At 35.9% G+C, this 20,970-nt stretch overlaps 2 protein-coding genes across 2 annotated transcripts; one reads left to right on the top strand and one right to left on the bottom strand.

Moving 5' to 3' along the window:
- The first annotated feature begins 851 nt into the window (after positions 1-851).
- Positions 852-10,208, top strand: LOC107598941 (ribonuclease ZC3H12A-like). The gene is made up of 6 exons (XM_016290385.1): positions 852-986; positions 2,604-3,062; positions 4,500-4,639; positions 5,858-6,092; positions 6,196-6,337; positions 10,203-10,208. The coding sequence occupies exons 2-6, from the start codon at positions 2,707-2,709 to the stop codon at positions 10,206-10,208; spliced, it is 879 nt and encodes a 292-aa protein (XP_016145871.1). The 5' UTR covers positions 852-986; positions 2,604-2,706.
- Positions 10,209-11,906: 1,698 nt separating this feature from the next.
- LOC107598923 (CAP-Gly domain-containing linker protein 4-like) lies at positions 11,907-20,757 on the bottom strand. Its single transcript, XM_016290363.1, has 8 exons — positions 20,556-20,757; positions 20,364-20,469; positions 20,165-20,252; positions 19,332-19,561; positions 18,545-18,677; positions 18,337-18,448; positions 17,290-17,529; positions 11,907-14,472 (listed from the first exon to the last, which is right to left on the bottom strand). Exons 2-8 carry the CDS (start codon positions 20,436-20,438, stop codon positions 14,415-14,417), a joined length of 936 nt encoding a protein of 311 aa, XP_016145849.1. The 5' UTR covers positions 20,439-20,469; positions 20,556-20,757; the 3' UTR covers positions 11,907-14,414.
- Between the last annotated feature and the right edge of the window lie 213 nt (positions 20,758-20,970).

Genomic DNA, 20,970 nt, shown 5'->3' on the forward strand with positions numbered 1-20,970 from the left:
ACTATATATATATATATATATATATATATATATATATATATATATTACTATATATACTGTCCTTTTCAGGTATTCATGCAGAAGACAACTGAGGGAAAACACGTGAGAGAGGAGAGAAACCTTACATAATCACGTCTTACCTGTATTTTAATACTTATCACTCTTTCTTCAAGTGTTATATTACCCACGATTGCTTTCATAAAGAGCATTATGTCATGATCATAAAATATGGCATACTGTATGTTCATAAAAACACCTCCCACATTTCTTTTAGACATGTTTCGCAACCATAAATGTAAATTCACCACCCATTTATGAATGAAATTGCAACACCAGAGAAGTTGGAAAATACTTTGTTGTGCTTATTTCAAGGTAGTTACTTTTATTACTTCATTGTTAATTGTCAGTTGGTTATCAGTATTGATTATCATATAATTTTTGCTTTTTGTCTTTGATGTGAATATGCAGTTTCCAAGCAGTTCCTTGAAAGTGTTTTCTGTCATTTCCAGGTAAATTCCCACCCAAAATATTAGATATTATCTTATTATACGATATAATACGATATTAAAGTATTGAGAATCTAATTTTTTAAACGTATTGAAAATAACGGCAAAATAAAATTAATAAAATAAAAAAAAAATATATATATACCTATGAATAATCAGTGCCAAAAACACAAAACAATATAATACAAAATATACAATAGGAAGTGAATAAGGTGCTGAAAACAGAAATACAGGAACTGAAAATGAAATGTAAAAATATGAATATAAAAATAATTTTCATGTAAATGTGGTTGTTTGTCTCTCTCTCTCTCTCTCTCTCTCTCTCTCTCTTCCGAGGCTGAAACAGGTCGAGTTACCTGGAGCAGGAAGTAGAAGGGGAAAGGTGTTACATTAAAGCACGTCATACAACACAAGATCAGTACTTTCTAGCACACACACGCGTGCGTTACAGATCACCAGACTCCTCACTGGGAGAATATGGTAGGTCTAAGTTATTCTGTTTTATTTTGCTAACATTTGCATAAGAAACGTTTATTGTGTAACAGCTGAGACAGGCATTTACACTGTCAGTATTTTACATTAAAGTAACGCTTTATTATGCTTACTTCAAAACTACAAATGGTTTATAAGGTTCTCTAGTACTTTACCCGGGGTCCGCAGGGCTGAAGCTCAGCTGAGGTGAAGGCCCCCACGATCTAGAAACGCTCTGAGAAGAAGAACGGTGTCAGTTGTATCGTCGTGTCATTGGCAGTACAGTATATTAGAGTTTAGTCGTGTAGTTTGTATTATAGCCCTGTGTCTGTAGGAGTTTAGTGCTATCTTATGTAATCAACGAATCAGGAACTTTTCGTGGAAAGTGTTGTAAAAGTAAGGGAAGTGTAGATGTCATTTATTAACCATGTCATTTAATGACACCTGGAATGTACAATTTAAATAAGCAGATGCTCACTACTTTGTGAGTAAAAAGTTCAATGTAAATATTGCAGCAATTAGTAAAAGCAAATGCAAATGAGTAGAACATCAATGACGAGGAAAACTGGTCTGATATAAACCTCTATAAACTGATTTTGTTTATCAAAAGCATTGGAGTCAGGGTGCCAACTACGGGGGAGCTAGGGGGAGCTCGGCTCCCCTTAATAAGACATGGGCTCCCCTGAAAACGGGATTTGTAAAATTTTGGGGGGGTCTCAAAAAATATTGACAATGTGTTATTTTGACGTGCAATTTCAGTTTTGTGTAATGTGATCATCGTGGATTATTATGTGTAAAATTGCAAAAATATCATTCATTCATGCATGACAGCGATTTAAACCTAATTCACTTCAATAAAGATAACTATACATGCTGTTCTTGTCATGAGCATCAAGGTGTGATGTGAGGTGTGATGGGCTCCCCCAAAGTCCACGGTATAGTTCGAACACTGATTGGAGTACATGTTACCATTATTTAATCATGATGCTTGAGCCCCTTGGACAGTCTGGAAACAGATTTAAAGCCATTTCCAACTTTTTTTTAGTAAAATAGCAAGTCACTACTGGGTTGATCTCTATGTATTTTGCATGCACTGGACCATTTTCACGGGCCTAGAAACTGTCCTCTTCAGATAAATACATATCAAAATTCGGACACTATTGCAAATAAATATTAAAGTCAACTCGGAAACAACACGAAAAACATATGTAACCTCTGAAGGACAGATAACCTTTTTTAAAATGTACTTTATATTTACTGTATTCTAATATGTATTCTAAATTACAAGACTAAATGCATTTTTATTTTATTTATTTCTTTACATTTTTATTATTTATTTTTGCAATATCCATGCATGAAATTGTTTATTATTTTTGGGTGGAGGTTGATGGAGAATTGAATTGCACTTATACATAAATGATACGGTCACTGTAATTGTGTTGTTCATGAATGAATGATTGAATTTATGAAGATCAAATCATGTAATGCATAAAATATTACCTTGTTCTACTGTTTACATTTTATGTATTATATTTTTTTATGTAAATATAACATGTTTAATTGCAGTTTATAACTTGCATTGTTATGGCTTGTGGCTTATTCACCATTTATTTGTTTATGTGTCAGCCTTATTCGGAAGCAAGAGCAACATGTCAGAGCAGCATATGGACGACACAGCAGCTCTTGCACTGAAAAACCCCAGAACATCAAACATCCAACATACGGCGGGATGCAGTCGAGGTGTTACCATCAACCCGCTGGCCTGGGCCAAGACGGACCTGACCTCCATGACCTGCAGATGAAGGTCGACTTCTTTCGTAAGCTGGGTTACTCTCCGCAAGAGGTGAAGGCTGCCCTGAGGAAGCTCGGCCTGGGGACGGACACCAATGCAGTGCTGGGGGAGCTGGTGCGTTCAGGAGCCAAGGCTGTGCCCTCCTCTAGCTCTGACAGCGATGATAGTGGGTTCAGTTTGCCCCATCGGGGAGGAAGCTCATCTAGGGCACAGGGTTCAACACTGGAGGACACCACTGAACCAGAAAGTGACCTGAAGCCTATTGTTATTGATGGCAGCAACGTGGCCATGAGGTGAGGACATGGTACTACTGGCTTGGTTTTTCTTATGTGGTTTTTCAATGGAAAGAGAATGGAGATTGAAAACTATGCTGGAGTTTTGAGTCTTTGCCAGTTTAACAAGTATCAACAAGTTGCCTTTACAAAGGGAAATTCATGACAGCTGTGCTCTGGTTGTGAATAAAATTTTCCCAAATTATACAAGGCTTTCACTTTCATTCCACATATTTTTTTTTTAATGTTGGTCCACCTCAAATTGTTGCAACAGTTTGTTTTTAAAAATGTGAATATCACATCCAAATAATGGCACAAATACAGACTTGTTGATAGCTCTTTATTTGGAAGAAACATTAATTGATCAATAATTCATTTTAAAGTAGTAACTAGTGCATTCAATGCAATATTGCTTATCAATTCCCACAGTGGATTGCTCATATTGCCTTTGGGCTTAAACCTAGACCTGATTCTTTTGAAAAGGTTTGTACTTCCCCTTTGTCCATGCTTCTCTGTTCTCCAATATGCAAATAATATGCACTGTTTTAACCATTTCGTTTCCAAGAGATCCTAAGCCTCATGCTCAACATTTTTGGTCATGCATTCTGCAAAGGTCAGAAAGACATTCTTCCTTGAAATGAAGGGTTTATAAGTAGTCTAAGAGAGATGGTATTGGAGATGGAGATGGTATACATTGTGTGTGAAAGCCAAATGCTGAATTTATATTTGCGGTAACATCATGACGTAATGGAAATGGCTGTTGTTCTTTCGTGTGTTTTGTTGGATGTAGCTTCCCAGTCAAAGCAAACAATTCTGTCATCATTTCTGTCTGTCTTATCTCTTTGGGGGTTTTTTTATCAGTAATACTATAAACATGTCTGACATGCATCTGTCAACAACTACAATTTGCATTCCAGTTGTTGTATTGTTGTACAGTACTCCGTAATGAGGTTATGCAAATCAGGTTGTGTTTTAGCATGCCTTCTAATTGCATTATTGCTATAAGCAATTCCAACGTCCACATCTGAAAATAAAAATTGCGATGGATCAAACAGTTTAGTTTTGGGTTTACTGAATCAACCCTTGGAATTCAATATACTTTTCACATTTATAAAATCTGATAGTGTTGATGCATTAAATGGATTAACCACAGTTTAGCAAAACTTCATGAACTTTCAAGAAATGTATGTGCACCAAACCACACAGAATAATTAAAGAGCCGTTCACACAGCACTTATAAGGAGACTTTTAAAAATGTAAGAATTAATCATTTGATATGTGGCATGCCATTAAGGAACATTACATTCATGGCGTAAAATGCTGAAAAAGCGGCATAACCACCAAAGCCCTCTAACATGTATACAGACCAGTGGTTTTTGGCATGCACATTCACTGATTTACTCATTTGCCAAACTAATTTCTCTCTTTTTTTTTACGATCTCTCTTGTTTTCTTTCAGTCATGGGAACAAGGAAGTGTTTTCTTGCCGTGGGATTGAGCTGGCAGTTAATTACTTCCTTGACCGAGGACACAGAAATATCACTGTGTTCGTGCCTTCCTGGAGAAAAGAGCAGCCCAGGCCTGATGTACCCATTTCAGGTAGAGACACTCCCTCGGCACTTTTGGTAAAAATGAGTCATCACAGACAGGTTTGTCTGAAAAGCGAAAACGCCCATCTGACTGCACAGACCCAGATAAGCCTATACTTCACACTGCAAAGAAATCATTTACTTCAGCAGTTTTTTTGGCAGGTTTTTCAGTAAACGTACACTACCGTTCAAAAGTTTGGGGTCAGTAAGATTTTATTTTAAGAAATAAATGCTTTTATTCAGCATGGACGCATTCAATTTATCAAAAGACATTTATTAAAAATATATTTTAAAATATTACACACTTACTGTATTTGTGGTCAAATAAATGCAGTCTTGGTGAACATATAAGACTTCTTTCAAAACCATTGAAAAATCTTACTGACATCAATATAATAATGAAAAGCTAAACATTTAGATTCGTGCATTACACAGAATATTGTGTGTTTCACATTGCAATAATTGACAAGGTCTTTAAAATTGAAACGGTTTAATTACAAAATTTAACAGTTTCATTTATTTGTGGTTGCAAAACAGTCCCTCTGTACATCTGGTACTAGTACAAAATGACCTTTGTTTCAGGACTTTAGAAACATTCAGGTTCAATTTTAACAGCCTAGAGGTGTTGATGTGGGGATAGTAATCTCAGTTGTTTATGTCCCTGGACTGTCTCTCTTTTGTTGTGAACACCCCTGCTCAGATTCCTTAAATCAATTCGAGCAAGAACAGTAATAACAAAATGAGAAGAATAAGGAAGAGTTAGGTTTCCTGCAGGTCTCACTGGGAATTCCCCACCAGGAAGTTCAAAGTTTCCTTATCACCTACAGTTTCACTGTGAATCTTTAATAGAGTCTGGTGCGGTGTGATGAATTATTGCCTCTTTACTGTTTCACAGATGACGGCTCGTGTTCTTTGGAATCTTTTAGTTTACCACCTCCCCAAAGTAGCATTTGGTGGATATTAAATGCTAATTTGGGGGAATAACCATTTGTTTTGTATCTATAATGTAGAAAACTGGTCAAGCACAGGTAATTGCTTTAACATTAACATTAGTTAAGCTTAAAGGAGTTGTTCTATAATAATTGTCAAATTGCTTCAATTATTAGTTATGGTCCAGTTATTTTATCAGCGACTGGTAAATAATGTCCCATGTCTTCATTCCAAACTCATGCTAAAAATGTCAACAAATATAATAAAAAATATGAAAAGTGTTTGTCTTTGTTTCCAGATCAGAATATTTTGGAAGAGCTGGAAAGGAAGAAGATTCTTGTGTTTACACCTTCACGAAGGGTCGGAGGAAAGCGTGTAGTTTGCTATGATGATCGCTTTATTGTCAAATTAGCTCATGATCTGGATGGCATTATAGTATCCAACGACACATATCGGGACCTGCAAAGTGAACGTCCGGAGTGGAAGCGTTGTATTGAGGAGAGATTGCTTATGTACTCGTTTGTTAATGACAAGTACGTTTTTACAACTATTCTTTAGGAGCTGCTAATGGTTTTTTTAATGCCTGTTCCTATTCCTATTCATTTAACTAACCATCAACACGACCCTCTTGGACAGGTTCATGCCACCTGATGACCCTCTCGGCCGTCATGGACCCAATTTAGATAATTTTCTTCGTAAAAAAGCGATGTTGCTTGACCACAAACGACAACTCTGTCCATATGGTAAGTACTCATCAGTTTCTATTACTCAGAAACATGTATGCCATATAAACCTCAAACTACTAATTGAAATACATTTCTAGGACGGTCAATTTAATGTGTTAGTTCAGTGCAATTAATAAAAATATAGCCCAATTGTTAGAAAACACTCTCTGTCTGTATTGGTTCCAGATGTTTTCACCCTCCTTTTCTTCCCTCTCCCTCTCTGCTCGCCAATGAAAAATGGACATCATCATGTCCAATGACTCATCCCAGCCAGATATAAAGCACTGTAGGCCAGTGATAAGCTCATGGTCAATTATAAGAAAACAAAACAAAATGGTATTATTACTCCTCAAGCCAAGTCTGCTTTCAACTGCCACATTAATTGAATGTCTTTGAATTTTCTTAGCAAATACTGATATATGTGATTTGATGGTAATTAAATTGATTAATGTTCCCATATTATGCTAATTTACAATTTCATAATTTTATTTTTTGGGGTCTGCTAGAATATGGTTACATAATTTAAAGTTCAAAAAGCTCATTATTTTACTAATACTGCACATTGATGCAGCAACTCTTTTCAACCTCTGCCTGAAACGTTTTAGCCCCTGTCTTTTGAAGGCCGCCTTTCTGACAGCTGGCCCAGTCTGTTGTGATTAGTCAGCCACTTAAAGAGTTTAACAAAAATGTAACGCCCCTTACCATAATTGGGTTTCACTTCCAGAGTCTTCATTGGCAGCTGTAAACAGAACGATTTCTATGGTAACTGCAGTGTTGGTATTGAAATTCCATACAATGTCCAAACAGTGTATATTTGACATAGTAAAGTCACCTATCCAACTGTTCCTTGATTAAGCGGGCATTATGCAAATGTGAAATGTGATGACGTAGCTAAGTCACGGATATAATAGCATAACTACAAACAAGATATTTTAGGCAAGTGTTTTTGACTGAAGAGATTAAATCCCATTAGCATCAACTTTACATCAGGGGTGTCCAATCCTGCCCCTTGAAGGCCATCGTCCTGCAGAGTTTATCTGCGACCAGCTCCAACCAGTGTTGCCAACTGCTTTCAATTTAAAGTAGCTAAAACTGGTAGCTAAATGTCACTAGATGACATCACAATGGCAAATTCACTGATCTATATAAAGATGAACGTAGATCTTTGGGCAAGATGAGAACTTAGATAAGGTTTGTTGCTATATTTGTCCCTAAACTTTTGAAAAAAGTCTCAAAAGGGGCGGGGAAGTCGCTAAATCTAGCTACAAAGTAGATAAATTGGCAACATTAGGTGTGTTTCCATTACAGATTTGCGCAAAACTTTGGCGATATTTTCTGAATGTCGATAAAAAAGTATTGCGAAATGACGGCGTTTCCATTAACCAATGTCATGAGACTTAAACGTAACCTTTTGCCTCTCGCGATAAGTCATGGCAACAGATTTTGGTGGGATTTTGACGGATTTTGGCTATATTTATTCAAAGGAGGCTTATGCGTGTATCTTTACAGAAGCAGCAAAGAGTGCCGCTTCAGAAACTTGCGTGGCGCAGCTGGAATAAACCACAGACTGTATAAAAACATAAACACAAGCATTGAGTGGCCGTAATCAGCTTCAGTGACCGTATCAGAGCCACACTGCACCGCAGACGTGTGCAGTGTAAATTGTCTAAGCATTAATAGTAGGGAAAGCCCCTTATACTGGAGCGCGGCCACTTATGAAGTGTTTCTTGGAGGTTATAGTACATTGAAGAATGATCATATGACTTTTTACATATGCCATGTGACCTGTAAATGCGAAAAAGCCGTTTCCATTGCAGTTTTGCGAATTAATCCTTTTTCGCATTGCCTGAAAAACCACCTCAAGCCAGCATAAAAACTTTTTGCGATATATGGCCGTTTTTGCAAAATTGACGCGTTTCCATTAGGCGTATTTTAAATTCGCAATTTCAATTTGCACAATTTGAAGGGTAATGGAAACGCGCCTACTGGCTCCAACACACTTGCCTGGAAGTTTCTAGTGAGTCTGAAGACCTTGATTAGCTGGTTCAGGTGTGATTAATTAGGGTTGGAGCTAAACTCTGCAGGACAGTGGCCCTCCTGGGACAGGTTTGGACACTTCTGGTTTACGTGCACAAAAAGCTATTACACATTAAAGGTGAAATCAAAAAGCATTATAGAAGCCCTTTAATAAATCTGCATTTGATGTAATTCAGTCAATTGATAGCCCTTGTATTTGACCTAACTCTGTGTAACTCTGAGGTCTTCAGTCCTGCTCATGGAGACCCACTGTCCTACAGAGTTTAGCTCCAACCCTAACCAAACATACCTGAATCGAGGTCTTCAGGATTACATGAAAATCTCAGACAAGTGTTTCGAAGCAAGTTGGAAATAAACCTTGCTGGATTCACTCTGTCAACATACAAGGTGCATGAACAGAAGGAAGTAGACCAGGCTTGGAGAGCCACAGTTCTGCTAAGTTTAGCTCCAACCCTAATCAAGCACACCTGAACAAGCTAATCAAGGTTACTACTAGATAAGGTACAAACTTGTCGATTTAGGGGTACAACAACTTGTCACTCAGGCGCTCCCTGAACTTTTTACCTTTAAAATTTCATAGTAGTACTTTAAAGGTACCTATTACTACTACTATTATTTACTACTACTTTAAAGGTACCTATTACTAATATGCACTTTCGAGGGGTAGATTAGGTACCGATATGTCCTTTCAAGGGTGATGCCCCATTGACAAGCTGTTGTACCTCTAAAGGTATGCAATTGTATTTTTTTTTTCCCTGTAGCTGTGGTAGCTCTTTTCTGTCTTTTGTGCTCTGAAGTCTCAGAAACCTGAATGACTTATCACATAGTATATGTGGTAACTATGTATGACTACAAAGTCAATTGTGTGTCTAGATATTTTTTAAGAGGTTGATGCACATTGCATCAATTGTTGCTCCTAACGTGTAGCAAACTGTACAGTACCTTGGCTCGAAGACTACAGATTTGGTTTGAAATGTAATTTTGAGCATTCTAAATATAGCTGTATGTAATTGCAGTCATTAAGGAACCTCCCTGTTTTCAATGTTCAGAGTAATTTTCTAGTTAGTACGTCTGCTGCTAATTGTTCATTCAAATCAGCTCCACCACAGAATGACTTAAAATAGTAGTAGGTGTGATTCCTTGTCTTCTGCAGTCTTTTCGTTGTATTTCTTTGTTTCAATTATTGTGGGTGGGAATCCCCTGATATGTTTACTTGTGTCAAGCACTGTGATTTGACTCTGTGACGCATTGCAGTTTTAGAAACTTACCACAGTACTGGACATCATAATTAATTGTGCTTCAGTGTTACATGTTTCATATCAGGTTGGTTCTGCTGTGTAACTCTGAGCTTGTTGATTTTGATGATTTGAATGTACAAAGGACATCTCACATCTTTCCTTTTATGCAAAATTGACTTGGGTCATCTCATTGTTCAAACATCTGCTCTCAAACCAGAGAAGAGCAAATTCTTCACACTAAGTAGTTATGATTTGCATTTGTGTGTGTCAAAGTATGTCAAAGATTTGACATAATGGTGTATATTATACAATGAATATCACAAAAATATTGAGGCTTTAGATGTGTCAATTCAACATAATGATGAAAGTTATTATTATAATATATTATGATTATGATGTTTTATCCACTGTTTTCAAATGAGCATATACGTATTTGTGTTATCACAACCCAATTGTATGTCTTCTAATATGTATATTAATGTGAACAAATTCAAAGACACTGTCAGTGAGTATGGGTTTGTACAGTTTCATGTTTTCTCTTTAAAGGAGACAGTCTTAGCAGATTTTTAATTATAGCATCTGTTTGCAAAGATGTTCCATAGACATTATATTTTAAGCTTTTGTTGTTGTTCTTATTTTTCAGTTCTAAAACTTTCATAAAATCAGCAATAACACTTAAAGCCTTTATGTATAATACATTAATGGTATTAATAATGTAAATTGTAATGTATTGTTTTTCAGAAAAATAATTGTAACCAAATTTAAAATGCATTGTAATGTTTGTTTTTTATGTGTTTTAATGCATTATACTTTCCAAAGATGTAACAATGAGTTTTTAAGTAATGTAATGTATTATAACTGTGGAAACCATTATTCATTTGTTCATACAATTAATTTTAAAGTGTACTGCAAGACATAATTAAAACTACTTTTAATGCATTATATATAAAGGCTTTAAGTAAAGTGTTACCAAATTAATTGCTTTAACATAGCTTGGTGTGTGTAGTTCTTGGTGTCCAAGTAGCAACTTGCAACATGTTTACATACTGCCAGTGCATTAATCATTAATGTGAACAGGAAATAAGTTCTCAATGCTGTTATGGCAAATGCAATGGAAAAAAAACAAACAAAAACAAATGAACTTCTTGCTCTTTGTCCCTTAAACAGTAATAAAAAAATGTAATAAAATAGAATAAATAAATAAAAAGATAAATGTGGATGTGGCTTTAATTAGTGGCAATACCCTCACTAATTAAAGTGCTATAATTAAAGGTAAAATAATTAATACAATTGAAAATGACAATAATAACAGAACCACAGTAAGTAATAAAAAAAATCTCTAAAATATTTTTGAAGCTGTGAAAAAAAAAGAATAAATAGTGTGTTAGTATACATACAGAGACATTTCCCATGCAACCAGTGGCACCATAATTAGTAACTGACAAACACAACCTTCATAAATTTTTTATAAACATATAATATAATAAAGGGGGATACACATATTTCTTATGTGTTCACTTTTTTTATTTCATTATAACTTGTATGGTTTAAACAATCCTGCATCCAATGTTTTGCAATCCTGTTCAGTGTTGGGGAAAGTTACTTTTAAAAGTAATGCATTACAATATTGCGTTACTCCCTAAAAAAGTAACTAATTACATTACTAAGTTACTTTTTATGAAAAGTAATGTGTTACATTCATTTTGCGTTACTTTCGCGTTACTTTTTAAATATGAGCAGGGCTTGGTTGTTTTTAATATAAGAAGTTCTATTTATTAAAATGTAATGAATAAACCTCAGGCTGAAGAAAAAGTAAATTCACGTCTGTACAGTAGAACGCAGGAGAAGAAACACTCTTCAGCAATAAAAAGTTCTGTGCAATTTGTTACTTTATTAAATTGTATTATTATAACTACTGCTTTTCAAAGAACTGTTTATCTATGTCTACCTGATGGAAAGGATGACCCACCTGAATATACTGCATGTGGGTAAAAACATTTGTTAATGTTATTTTTGGTTTTACTGCTGAAAGCCTGTTGCAGTGAGAGATTATGAAGCTCTTTTATATAAATATAACAACTTAAAATGTTGTGACATGAACAATATTACATATAATGACTTATGTCCAGTATTTACAAAAGAATGTAGAGTATGACTATAAATCTGGGGAGATTGTGTATGTCATCATTCAATGTCAAATTATGTATAAATTTCCATCTCTCTCTCTTTCTCTCTCTGTCCTTCCTTCCCTTTTTGACAATATATTTATCTGTCAACACTGATCCTGTTTTAAAATATACAATAGTCTCTCAATTAATATGAGCTATATACTGCATGCATCATAATTATTTTTAAAAAACAATATTTTTAACCATTTTAGATGGCGATTAACCAGTAATACCACATACATGAGTATGTTATGTTAACTGCATGTTAACAAGCTGGGAAAACTACTGTTGTCATTAAATAAAATGTTTCTGTGAAATAGTTTTGATTATATTTGTGACTGATGGCAGTGTTTTAACTGGCATCTGAAACTACAATCCATTTAATCCATTACTTAGGCACACCTTTACATTCCAAACAAACTTTTCCTTTCAATTTGTTACTTTATTAAATTGTATTATTATAACTACTGCTTTTCAAAGAACTGTTTATCTATGTCTACCTGATGGAAAGGATGACCCACCTGAATATACTGCATGTGGGTAAAAACATTTGTTAATGTTATTTTTGGTTTTACTGCTGAAAGCCTGTTGCAGTGAGAGATTATGAAGCTCTTTTATATAAATATAACAACTTAAAATGTTGTGACATGAACAATATTACATATAATGACTTATGTCCAGTATTTACAAAAGAATGTAGAGTATGACTATAAATCTGGGGAGATTGTGTGTCATCATTCAATGTCAAATTATGTATACATTTCCATCTCTCTCTCTTTCTCTCTCTGTCCTTCCCTCCCTTTTTGACAATATATTTATCTGTTTACATCTACAAGGAAGAAGGAAGTTCACAAGCACCAAAAAGTGTTATGAAAATGCAAAACAGCTCCCTGTAATTCATGTGATCATTGTTTATTTCCTTATCTTAATGCATATGAATGTGATTTGCTTTCTTTGTAAGAGGAAGTTCAGTGACAAAAATAGCCAAAAAAGGCACACAAAAAAAGACGTGTAACATTGTTACATTTGGTAACATGAGCATTATCATTTCTCTTTGAGAAGTCCGTGGGTAAACATGTTTGATTAAAAAAAAAATCATCTTAATTTCCATGAATGGGGTATAAGAGTGTCATGTATTGGTCCAGTCTCTTTCCTGAAACATCAGAACACATCCTTCAATAAACAGGGAAAATCTGTTGATAAGTGCATCTGGAGAACACACCTGGCCTCTTGTGAATATTTTGAACCTAATCCTGAATAGTAGAATGCAGCAGACCTGACTGGTTTTTACCTCAGATGGCTGTTTAAATGTCTTCTTTATCTATGTTCAATAGAGTGTATCATTCATTTGCATTAACGGATATTGGCAATAAGCAGACATGCATGGAATGCGTGTCAACAGAATTCCACAGAATTTGATCACCCATCATCACTCTCTTACACATACCTGTTCCTTGTATGGAAATATTTAGGGTAATTTGATCTGTTTAACCTACTGATATGAGTCTGCCTATCTCAGCTCTGCTGATATTTTAGTATAAATTTTAAATGCAGAATTTCCCCAACAGTCATAAATAAATATGAAAACGTGCAGATTCCAACACAGTCTCATGGCAATGCGTAACTATATATTTACATCTACATACACGCAGAATTGGTGGCTAATTTGTAATTTTTTGTACGATCTGCTTATGTCCCATTGAGGTTAGGGTTAGGGTGTACCTTCATGCTACTTATTTTCTAAAAATCATAAATTTTCATATGAATCACATGATCACGTGTGATTTCTTGGTAAAAAATTACAGCTTATTAATAAGCAGTGACACCAAGTAGCTAATACATTCATATTGATGCCACTTTCAAAACATTGCTACCATGTCCTTCCAATGGCACAATTTTGGGGTGAGATTAATTGCTTTTGGTTGAAAACATTCATCATTTTTGCTATTACATTTGGTGTCACTGGTGGCGCAGTAATTACCATTTTCACCTTTATGGTAACATATAAGGTCACCTTTTTGCCAGTTATTGTTCTACTAGTAGAGTTACACTATACTCAAGTAGTCCTGCAGGCATGATGTGTTTTTGTAGGTCAAACCTGGAAAAAGTTAACATTTTAGCACCTCCGGTTCCATCGTCCTGAAGTCAATTTGGGGTTTTTTAATGGGTTTTTGGTTAAATGCCTGAAGTGGTGAACACAAGCCTAAGATATTGTCACGTTTTATTCTATGGCATAAAATGCATCAGTAAAACCCTTAGTGTTTTTAATGCTTTTGCTTGTCTTGATAAAGGCGGTCGCTAACAAGTAACTAAATGGGACTGCAGAGGTTGTCTGGGTCATTGATTGTCTTCAAACTGAACAGGTAAACTCATCTACTCATTACCCAGTTTCACAGCCTCATTGTGTTTATAATCAAGCTATTGCATACTATTAAAATTCAAACTTTCAGGGAAAATATCTTATATAAAATGTTTGGTATGTAATATTGGTGACATGTGACCATGTTTAGCTTTTTACTTCATAATTTCTGCAATAATCCAAAAGCCTGTTGTGTTTTTGTCTAGGGAATGGGTTGGCCTACAAAAATACTTAATTATTGCTGCGCTCTGATCCATACAGCGAACTGTTGCAAGAGTGCCCTTGAGTGGCCTGAAGAGTCTTCACTTAAGTGTTCCAGTAAGAGCATCTACTCCCAAGCCATTAACAATTTACTGAATGCTACAAACGCACCATGTCCAGGGTCACTGAAGAGAAAGAGGAAATAAAAAAAGAAATATTAGAATGAAAGAAGAGTATTGAAGAAAATGTATTTCTAAAACAATATTACTCAAAATGCAATATTTAAAAAAAATAAGGGTGTTGAGGTGATTTTGGGGTTGTTTTTTTATTTTAAGTTCACACCAAAGATTCCCGACATGACAAGTAGAAACTTGCAAGTACACTGAACAAAATTATAAACGCAACACTTTTGTTTTTGCCCCCATTTTTCATGAGCTGAACTCAAAGATCTAAGACTTTTTCTATGTACACAAAAGCCCTATTTCTCTCAAATATTGTTCACAAATCTGTCTAAATCTGTGTTAGTGAGCACTTCTCCTTTGCCGAGATAATCCATCCACCTCACAGGTGTGGCATATCAAGATGCTGATTAGACAGCATGATTATTGCACAGGTGTGCCTTAGGCTGGCCTGAAATGCCTTTGGAGACGGCTTATGGTAGAGAAATGAACATTCTATTCACGGGCAACAGCTCTGGTGGACATTGCTACAGTCAGCATGCCAATTGCACGCTCCCTCAAAACTTGCGACATCTGTGGCATTGTGTCGTGTGATAAAACTGCACATTTTAGAGTGGCCTTTTATTGTGGCAAGCCTAGGGCACACCTGTGCAATAATCATGCTGTCTAATCAGCATCTTGATATGCCACACCTGTGAGGTGGATGGATTATCTCGGCAAAGGAGAAGTGCTCACTAACACAGATTTAGACAGATTTGTGAACAATATCTGAGAGAAATAGGCCTTTTGTGTACATAGAAAAAGTCTTAGATCTTTGAGTTCAGCTCATGAAAAATGGGGGCAAAAACAAAAGTGTTGCGTTTATAATTTTGTTCAGTGTATTTACAGAAGAATATGGTCTGCAACATTGTAACCCCTGCTGTCTACACTACACTGCATCAAAGAAAATGTTACAAAATTGTTGTTGGAAGCAGAGCAATCACATGGATGTGAATAGTCCAGACAGTGGCCACATCCAAAAGCGGAAAAATACTGCCTTTGCAGGCAACATACTAAGGTGGCAACTGGCAAGACAACAAGGCACATCCAAATCCAATGATTGTGTCACCTTGTCAGCTGTGATACTTCATCTGATCAACTTGAAGGCAGCATTGATGTATCCTTCACTGACTTTGATATCTCACTATGCTGTGCATTTTCTGTGACGATGGCATCTGAAAGTTGTGTTTGGTGGTCAGTTTTTCCACTTTTGATGTCATTTCTAGCAAGAAATTAGCATTGTGGTAATTAAATATTTGCTTAGTTTTCACCAAAGCTTTCTCTATTTTGTTGTAGATCACTAAACTTTTATGCTGCCTCAGAAGTCTGTCTGTAATCAGTTTGGGAAGGTGCACAAATGCTGCCTGCAAAGTCATTGCCTGATAGGGCAGCAAGGCAACAAGTCAGCTTCATATGCTTTCAGACGCAGCCAGTATAACTGACATTAATGGGTCCTATTTGCGTTGCGAATGGGTTGCGCCATTCTTATCTGGTGTAGACAAGGTGTGAAACCTGCCAGTTTACACCAATGCAACTAGACAAGATGGTTTATCATTTCCAAGTAACAACACTTTACTTTAGTGTTAAGTTTCTGTAGCCCAAGACACAAAATCCAGACACATATCAAAACTGATATCGCTAAACAAACCAGAAAGTTAAGATAAATCCTTTGGCTTTTTTCCTTGCTCATGTTTTCCATTGGAAATATAATAATAAGAGTGCTTGTGTTTGCTGATATACTGTTCCATCTGATGAGCTACCTAATTTGTTTTGTATTTTTAATAATGATAATGAAATTCCAACTGTCCAGTCAAATCAAATGTTTTATTTGGCATTCAATGACATGCTTTTTTAGTGATAAAGGGGTAGTTCACCCAAAAATTTAAATTATTTCATTAATTACTCACCCTCAGGTCGTTCCAACCCCGTAAGACCTCCGTTCATCTTCGGAACACAAATTAAGATATTTTTGATGAAATATGAGAGCTACGAGAATAATTTTTGTGCGCAAAGAAAGCAATAATAACATAATTCAGCAATTATTCTCCCTGAATTATACTGTTACTGTCTTCTGCCATTTTGGAGAGTACCCCAGAACGTAATCAACGTAATGAGCGTTGTTTACGTTCAGCATGTGCACGCTTTCGCTGAACATAATCAGCGTTGTTTACGTTCAGTAGACAGCGCGCATGTGCTGAACGTTAACAACGCTCATTACATTGATTACGTTCTGGGGTACTCTAATAAATAATAAATTAAGTTATTATTGTTTTCTTTGCGCACAAAAAGTGTTCTCATAACTTCGTAAAATTACGGTTGAACCCCTGATGTCACATGGACTATTTTACCAATGTCCTTGCTACGTTTCTGTGCGTTGATCATGGTAATATCCTTGCTGTCTATGGGAGGGTCAGAGAGCTGTCAGAATGCATCAAATATATCTTAATTTGTGTTACGATGATGAACGAAGGTCGATTTATGGGTGAACTAACACTTTAATATGGGAAGACAATTTCATGAGGACGGTAAGGGATCTGGATAATGAATAGAGGGTCCAGCGATCCAGAACCACTGTCTTAAAAGACAAATATATTACCAGGAATGTTCGATATGCTAAATTTGGTAAAAATATTAAATATTTAAATAATAATCAATAAATAACCTTGAAATATTTAAAGATCCAATACCTACATTGCTGAGAAGATTCTTATCTGGTCTTTTCATGAAGGTATACACAAATTTTCCCATCATCTGAATTGCTAAAAGCAAGAAAAATGATCATACCAGTAAAAGTAGCGCTGTCCTTCATAGGTGCCATCATGCTGTCCATTATCAGCCAACTCCAGTTCTACGCCAAGATGGTATTCGGGAGAGTTTTGTATGTTGCCCAGGTAGCGTAAGGTACCGGTGCTGATCCGTCCAGAGGGTAACATGATACGGACCCTGTGCCCAATCTTCAAATCCATGGGGGAGTGGGGCACAAACACTCGATGAGGTCCCCCTCCACTCCTCCAAGACCTTACACTGAAGAAAGAGGTAATGTAAGCACAAGTATGGTGTTTAGATTGGACATTAAGTTTAAGATTGGAATTTAAATTTAACACAAAATGTAACACTTTTCTATATTCATATGCAAATAGAAATTATTAAATGATTTATTCATTTTTAAACAACTCTCTGGAATATGTGCTTCTGATTGGTCAGTGCACTGCATTCCACAGTCAGATTTTTCTGTTTGTAACACAGTTCTCTGGAAAACTTTATTGTGACAGCACTTTCCAATGACAGGAGCAGGGCATGCATGAACATGTCCAGCTTAAAACACTATCAACAATATACCTGATGTTAGACGTGAAAGAAGTGGCTCTGGAGTCTGATGGGCAAAAGGTTTGACTGTCACCATCTCTAAGCAGTTCCACATCGGGTCCCTTTTGTTGGTGTCTGAGACCACCTGTGGAAAGTTGGACGAGATGATCAAATTTTTTCAAATATATTTAATTTTCATTATGCTCAGACAAGGCAGCCAGTCCACTAAAGGAAGCTCTTACTAGAACATTCATGCTCCTTAGTTTAAGATTGGAATTTAAATTTAACACAAAATGTAACACTTTTCTATATTCATATGCAAATAGAAATTATTAAATGATTTATTCATTTTTAAACAACTCTCTGGAATATGTGCTTCTGATTGGTCAGTGCACTGCATTCCACAGTCAGATTTTTCTGTTTGTAACACAGTTCTCTGGAAAACTTTATTGTGACAGTACTTTCCAATGACAGGAGCAGGGCATGCATGAACATGTCCAGCTTAAAACACTATCAACAATATACCTGATGTTAGACGTGACAGAAGTGGCTCTGGAGTCTGATGGGCAAAAGGTTTGACTGTCACCATCTCTAAGCAGTTCCACATCGGGTCCCTTTTGTTGGTGTCTGAGACCACCTGTGGAAAGTTGGAAAGATGATCAAATTTTTTCAAATATATTTAATTTACATTATGCTCGGACAAGGCAGCCAGTCCACTAAAGGAAGCTCTTACTAGAACATTCATGCTCCTTCTCCTCAGGATTAAGTCCATTCTCCAAGCCAGACTCTAGAAAGACTTCATTTGCTTCTTCTGAATCAGTGTCTCTGTACAGTGTTCCAGTCCTTACCAGAATCTCAGAGGTCAGCTGAAAAGATCACGCAATTAAAATACAAGTTAGAAAGGTTCCACTCAAATCATATCCGTTCCCGCACTGTAAAAAAGTGACTGTATTTATGAGTTAGTCATGAATCATTTGTTCAACCAATTTGTTCAAAAACGCTAATCTATTCAGAAATGAAAGAAGTTACGGCCTTTATGATAGAGTCACTGAATCATTCACTCAACTGATTTGTTCAAAAACGCAAATTTATTCAGAAATGAAAGCAGTGACTGCTTTTATGATAGAGCCACTGAATCATTCACTCAACTGATTTGTTCAAATGCTAATTTATTCAGAAATTAAAGAAGTGACGGCCTTTATGATAGAGTCACTGAATCATTCACTCAACTGATTTGTTCAAAAACGCTAATTTATTCAGAAATGAAACAAGTGACGGCCTTTATGATAGAGTCACTGAATCATTCACTCAGCTGATTTGTTCAAAAACGCTAATTTATTCAGAAATGAAACAAGTGACTGTTTTTATGATGAAGTCACTGAATCATTCACTCAACCAATTGTTCAAAAATGCTGATTCATTCAGAAATTAAACAAGTGTCCAGAAGAAGCAATAGTGTAACAGGTTCATTATAATGAATTAATGAGTTTCATTTTTGAAATATTATTAGACCCACATACCTGGTCTCTTAGATTATGTTGTCTCTTTTGCAGCTCCACAAACCGCATCTCCCATGCTGCTCTCTGATTTTCAATCTCTATCTTCAGTTCTTGAATCTCCCCCTCAGCCTTTAGCAGTCTCTTGAACAGGCCACTTGTGCGTTCAGGCTGAACACAGTTTTCTGGTTTGACCTTCTTCTCTGAGTCTGCATTTACATCTGTCCTTGCCAGATGCTTGACATCCTGGACAGCTACAGATTTATAAAAGCCTTTAGTATTAATACTTTGGCAAATGCTGATTCTGTTTTGATATGGATAATGGAGTACACTTAATAAGACAGTTCACCCAAAAATGAAAAATCTGACGCTATTTACTCACTTATATGTCATTCGAAACCCTTTTTTTCTAATGTTGATATTAAAAATGTCTGAATGTTTTCAGTGGAGTCCAGTGGTCTTTGGAACCCTATTTACTTTCACTGTATTGACAAAAACATAATATCTTTAACCATAATATATTCTCTTGTTTTCCTCAGAAGAAAGAAATTCATAAAGGTTTTGTATGACATGAGGGTGTCTAACCAATGACAGATTGTCCATTTTGGGGTAAATTTTCCCTTTAAATCGATAAAAACTCATATATAAACTGTTTTGCTCTATTTGCTCTATCTTATTTTGTAGATTTAAGCAATGTGATATTGACAGACTATTTCTTATTTCACAAAACTAGCCTGCCATCTATTGGACAGGTATGAACATTACATTTATATTGCAATCGAAAGACAATCAGCAAACATTGCTTCCTTTGCATAATAATTGATCGATTACTTTTTTTCTGTGATGTTCGGATTTACCTGGGGACAGTTTGGATGGTAATGTATGGTCAGTGTCAGCTGCATGCTGTGTTAATGGTGCAGATTTTAGAGCACAATATGGGCTGACCTATAATATAAATAAAGAACATTTGATTTGATTTATCAGTGATTTGTGTAGCGATACAGTAAAACTAGAAATTATTGATAGAATGTATTAACATGAAGAGGACATAATTACCCAGAAAAACCTCCATGTGCACAACAGGCCCTTGAGAGTCCAGACAACTGCTGACCACAGTACATAAGTAGCCATTTTATGAAGATTTCACATGGTGCTCTATTCCCTGCAATATATAGGTGAAATACAACAGGCCATGCAGTTCTGTATATTAAGTCTTTAAATTCTGATTGGTTTGGATTTAAGACTCACCACCAGAGTGCCATTCGCTGTGGCTTTGAGACAATGCCGTGTTGAATGCTTCAATAGCCGAATACAGATCCCTGCTGAACTTCAGTGGCTAGGAATTAACTTGTTGGTTTGTTTCTCTTCATTTGGTTATACGATGGCATGTTCACAGACCAACTTGTTGCTACCAAGCCTGCTGCAGACGCATCGAGAGTCCAGAGACATAATCCTGTTTAATCTCATTAGAGACTGAGTTACATGCTCCTCTTGCGTCCCATCACATACTAATTCTGGTACCTGATCCTATTTTAGAAAAAGAATTGCCACCATAAGCCCTAAAGTATCCAGTGTTCTAAAATGTCCTTTGCAACAAACTACACAATCATATTGATAATAGATGACTATTCAAAGATGAATTAGTATTCATTAAATAAAATAA

The sequence above is a fragment of the Sinocyclocheilus grahami genome, unplaced genomic scaffold (assembly GCF_001515645.1).
Source record: "Sinocyclocheilus grahami isolate Dianchi unplaced genomic scaffold, SAMN03320097.WGS_v1.1 scaffold258.1, whole genome shotgun sequence".
Lineage (NCBI taxonomy): Eukaryota > Metazoa > Chordata > Actinopteri > Cypriniformes > Cyprinidae > Sinocyclocheilus > Sinocyclocheilus grahami.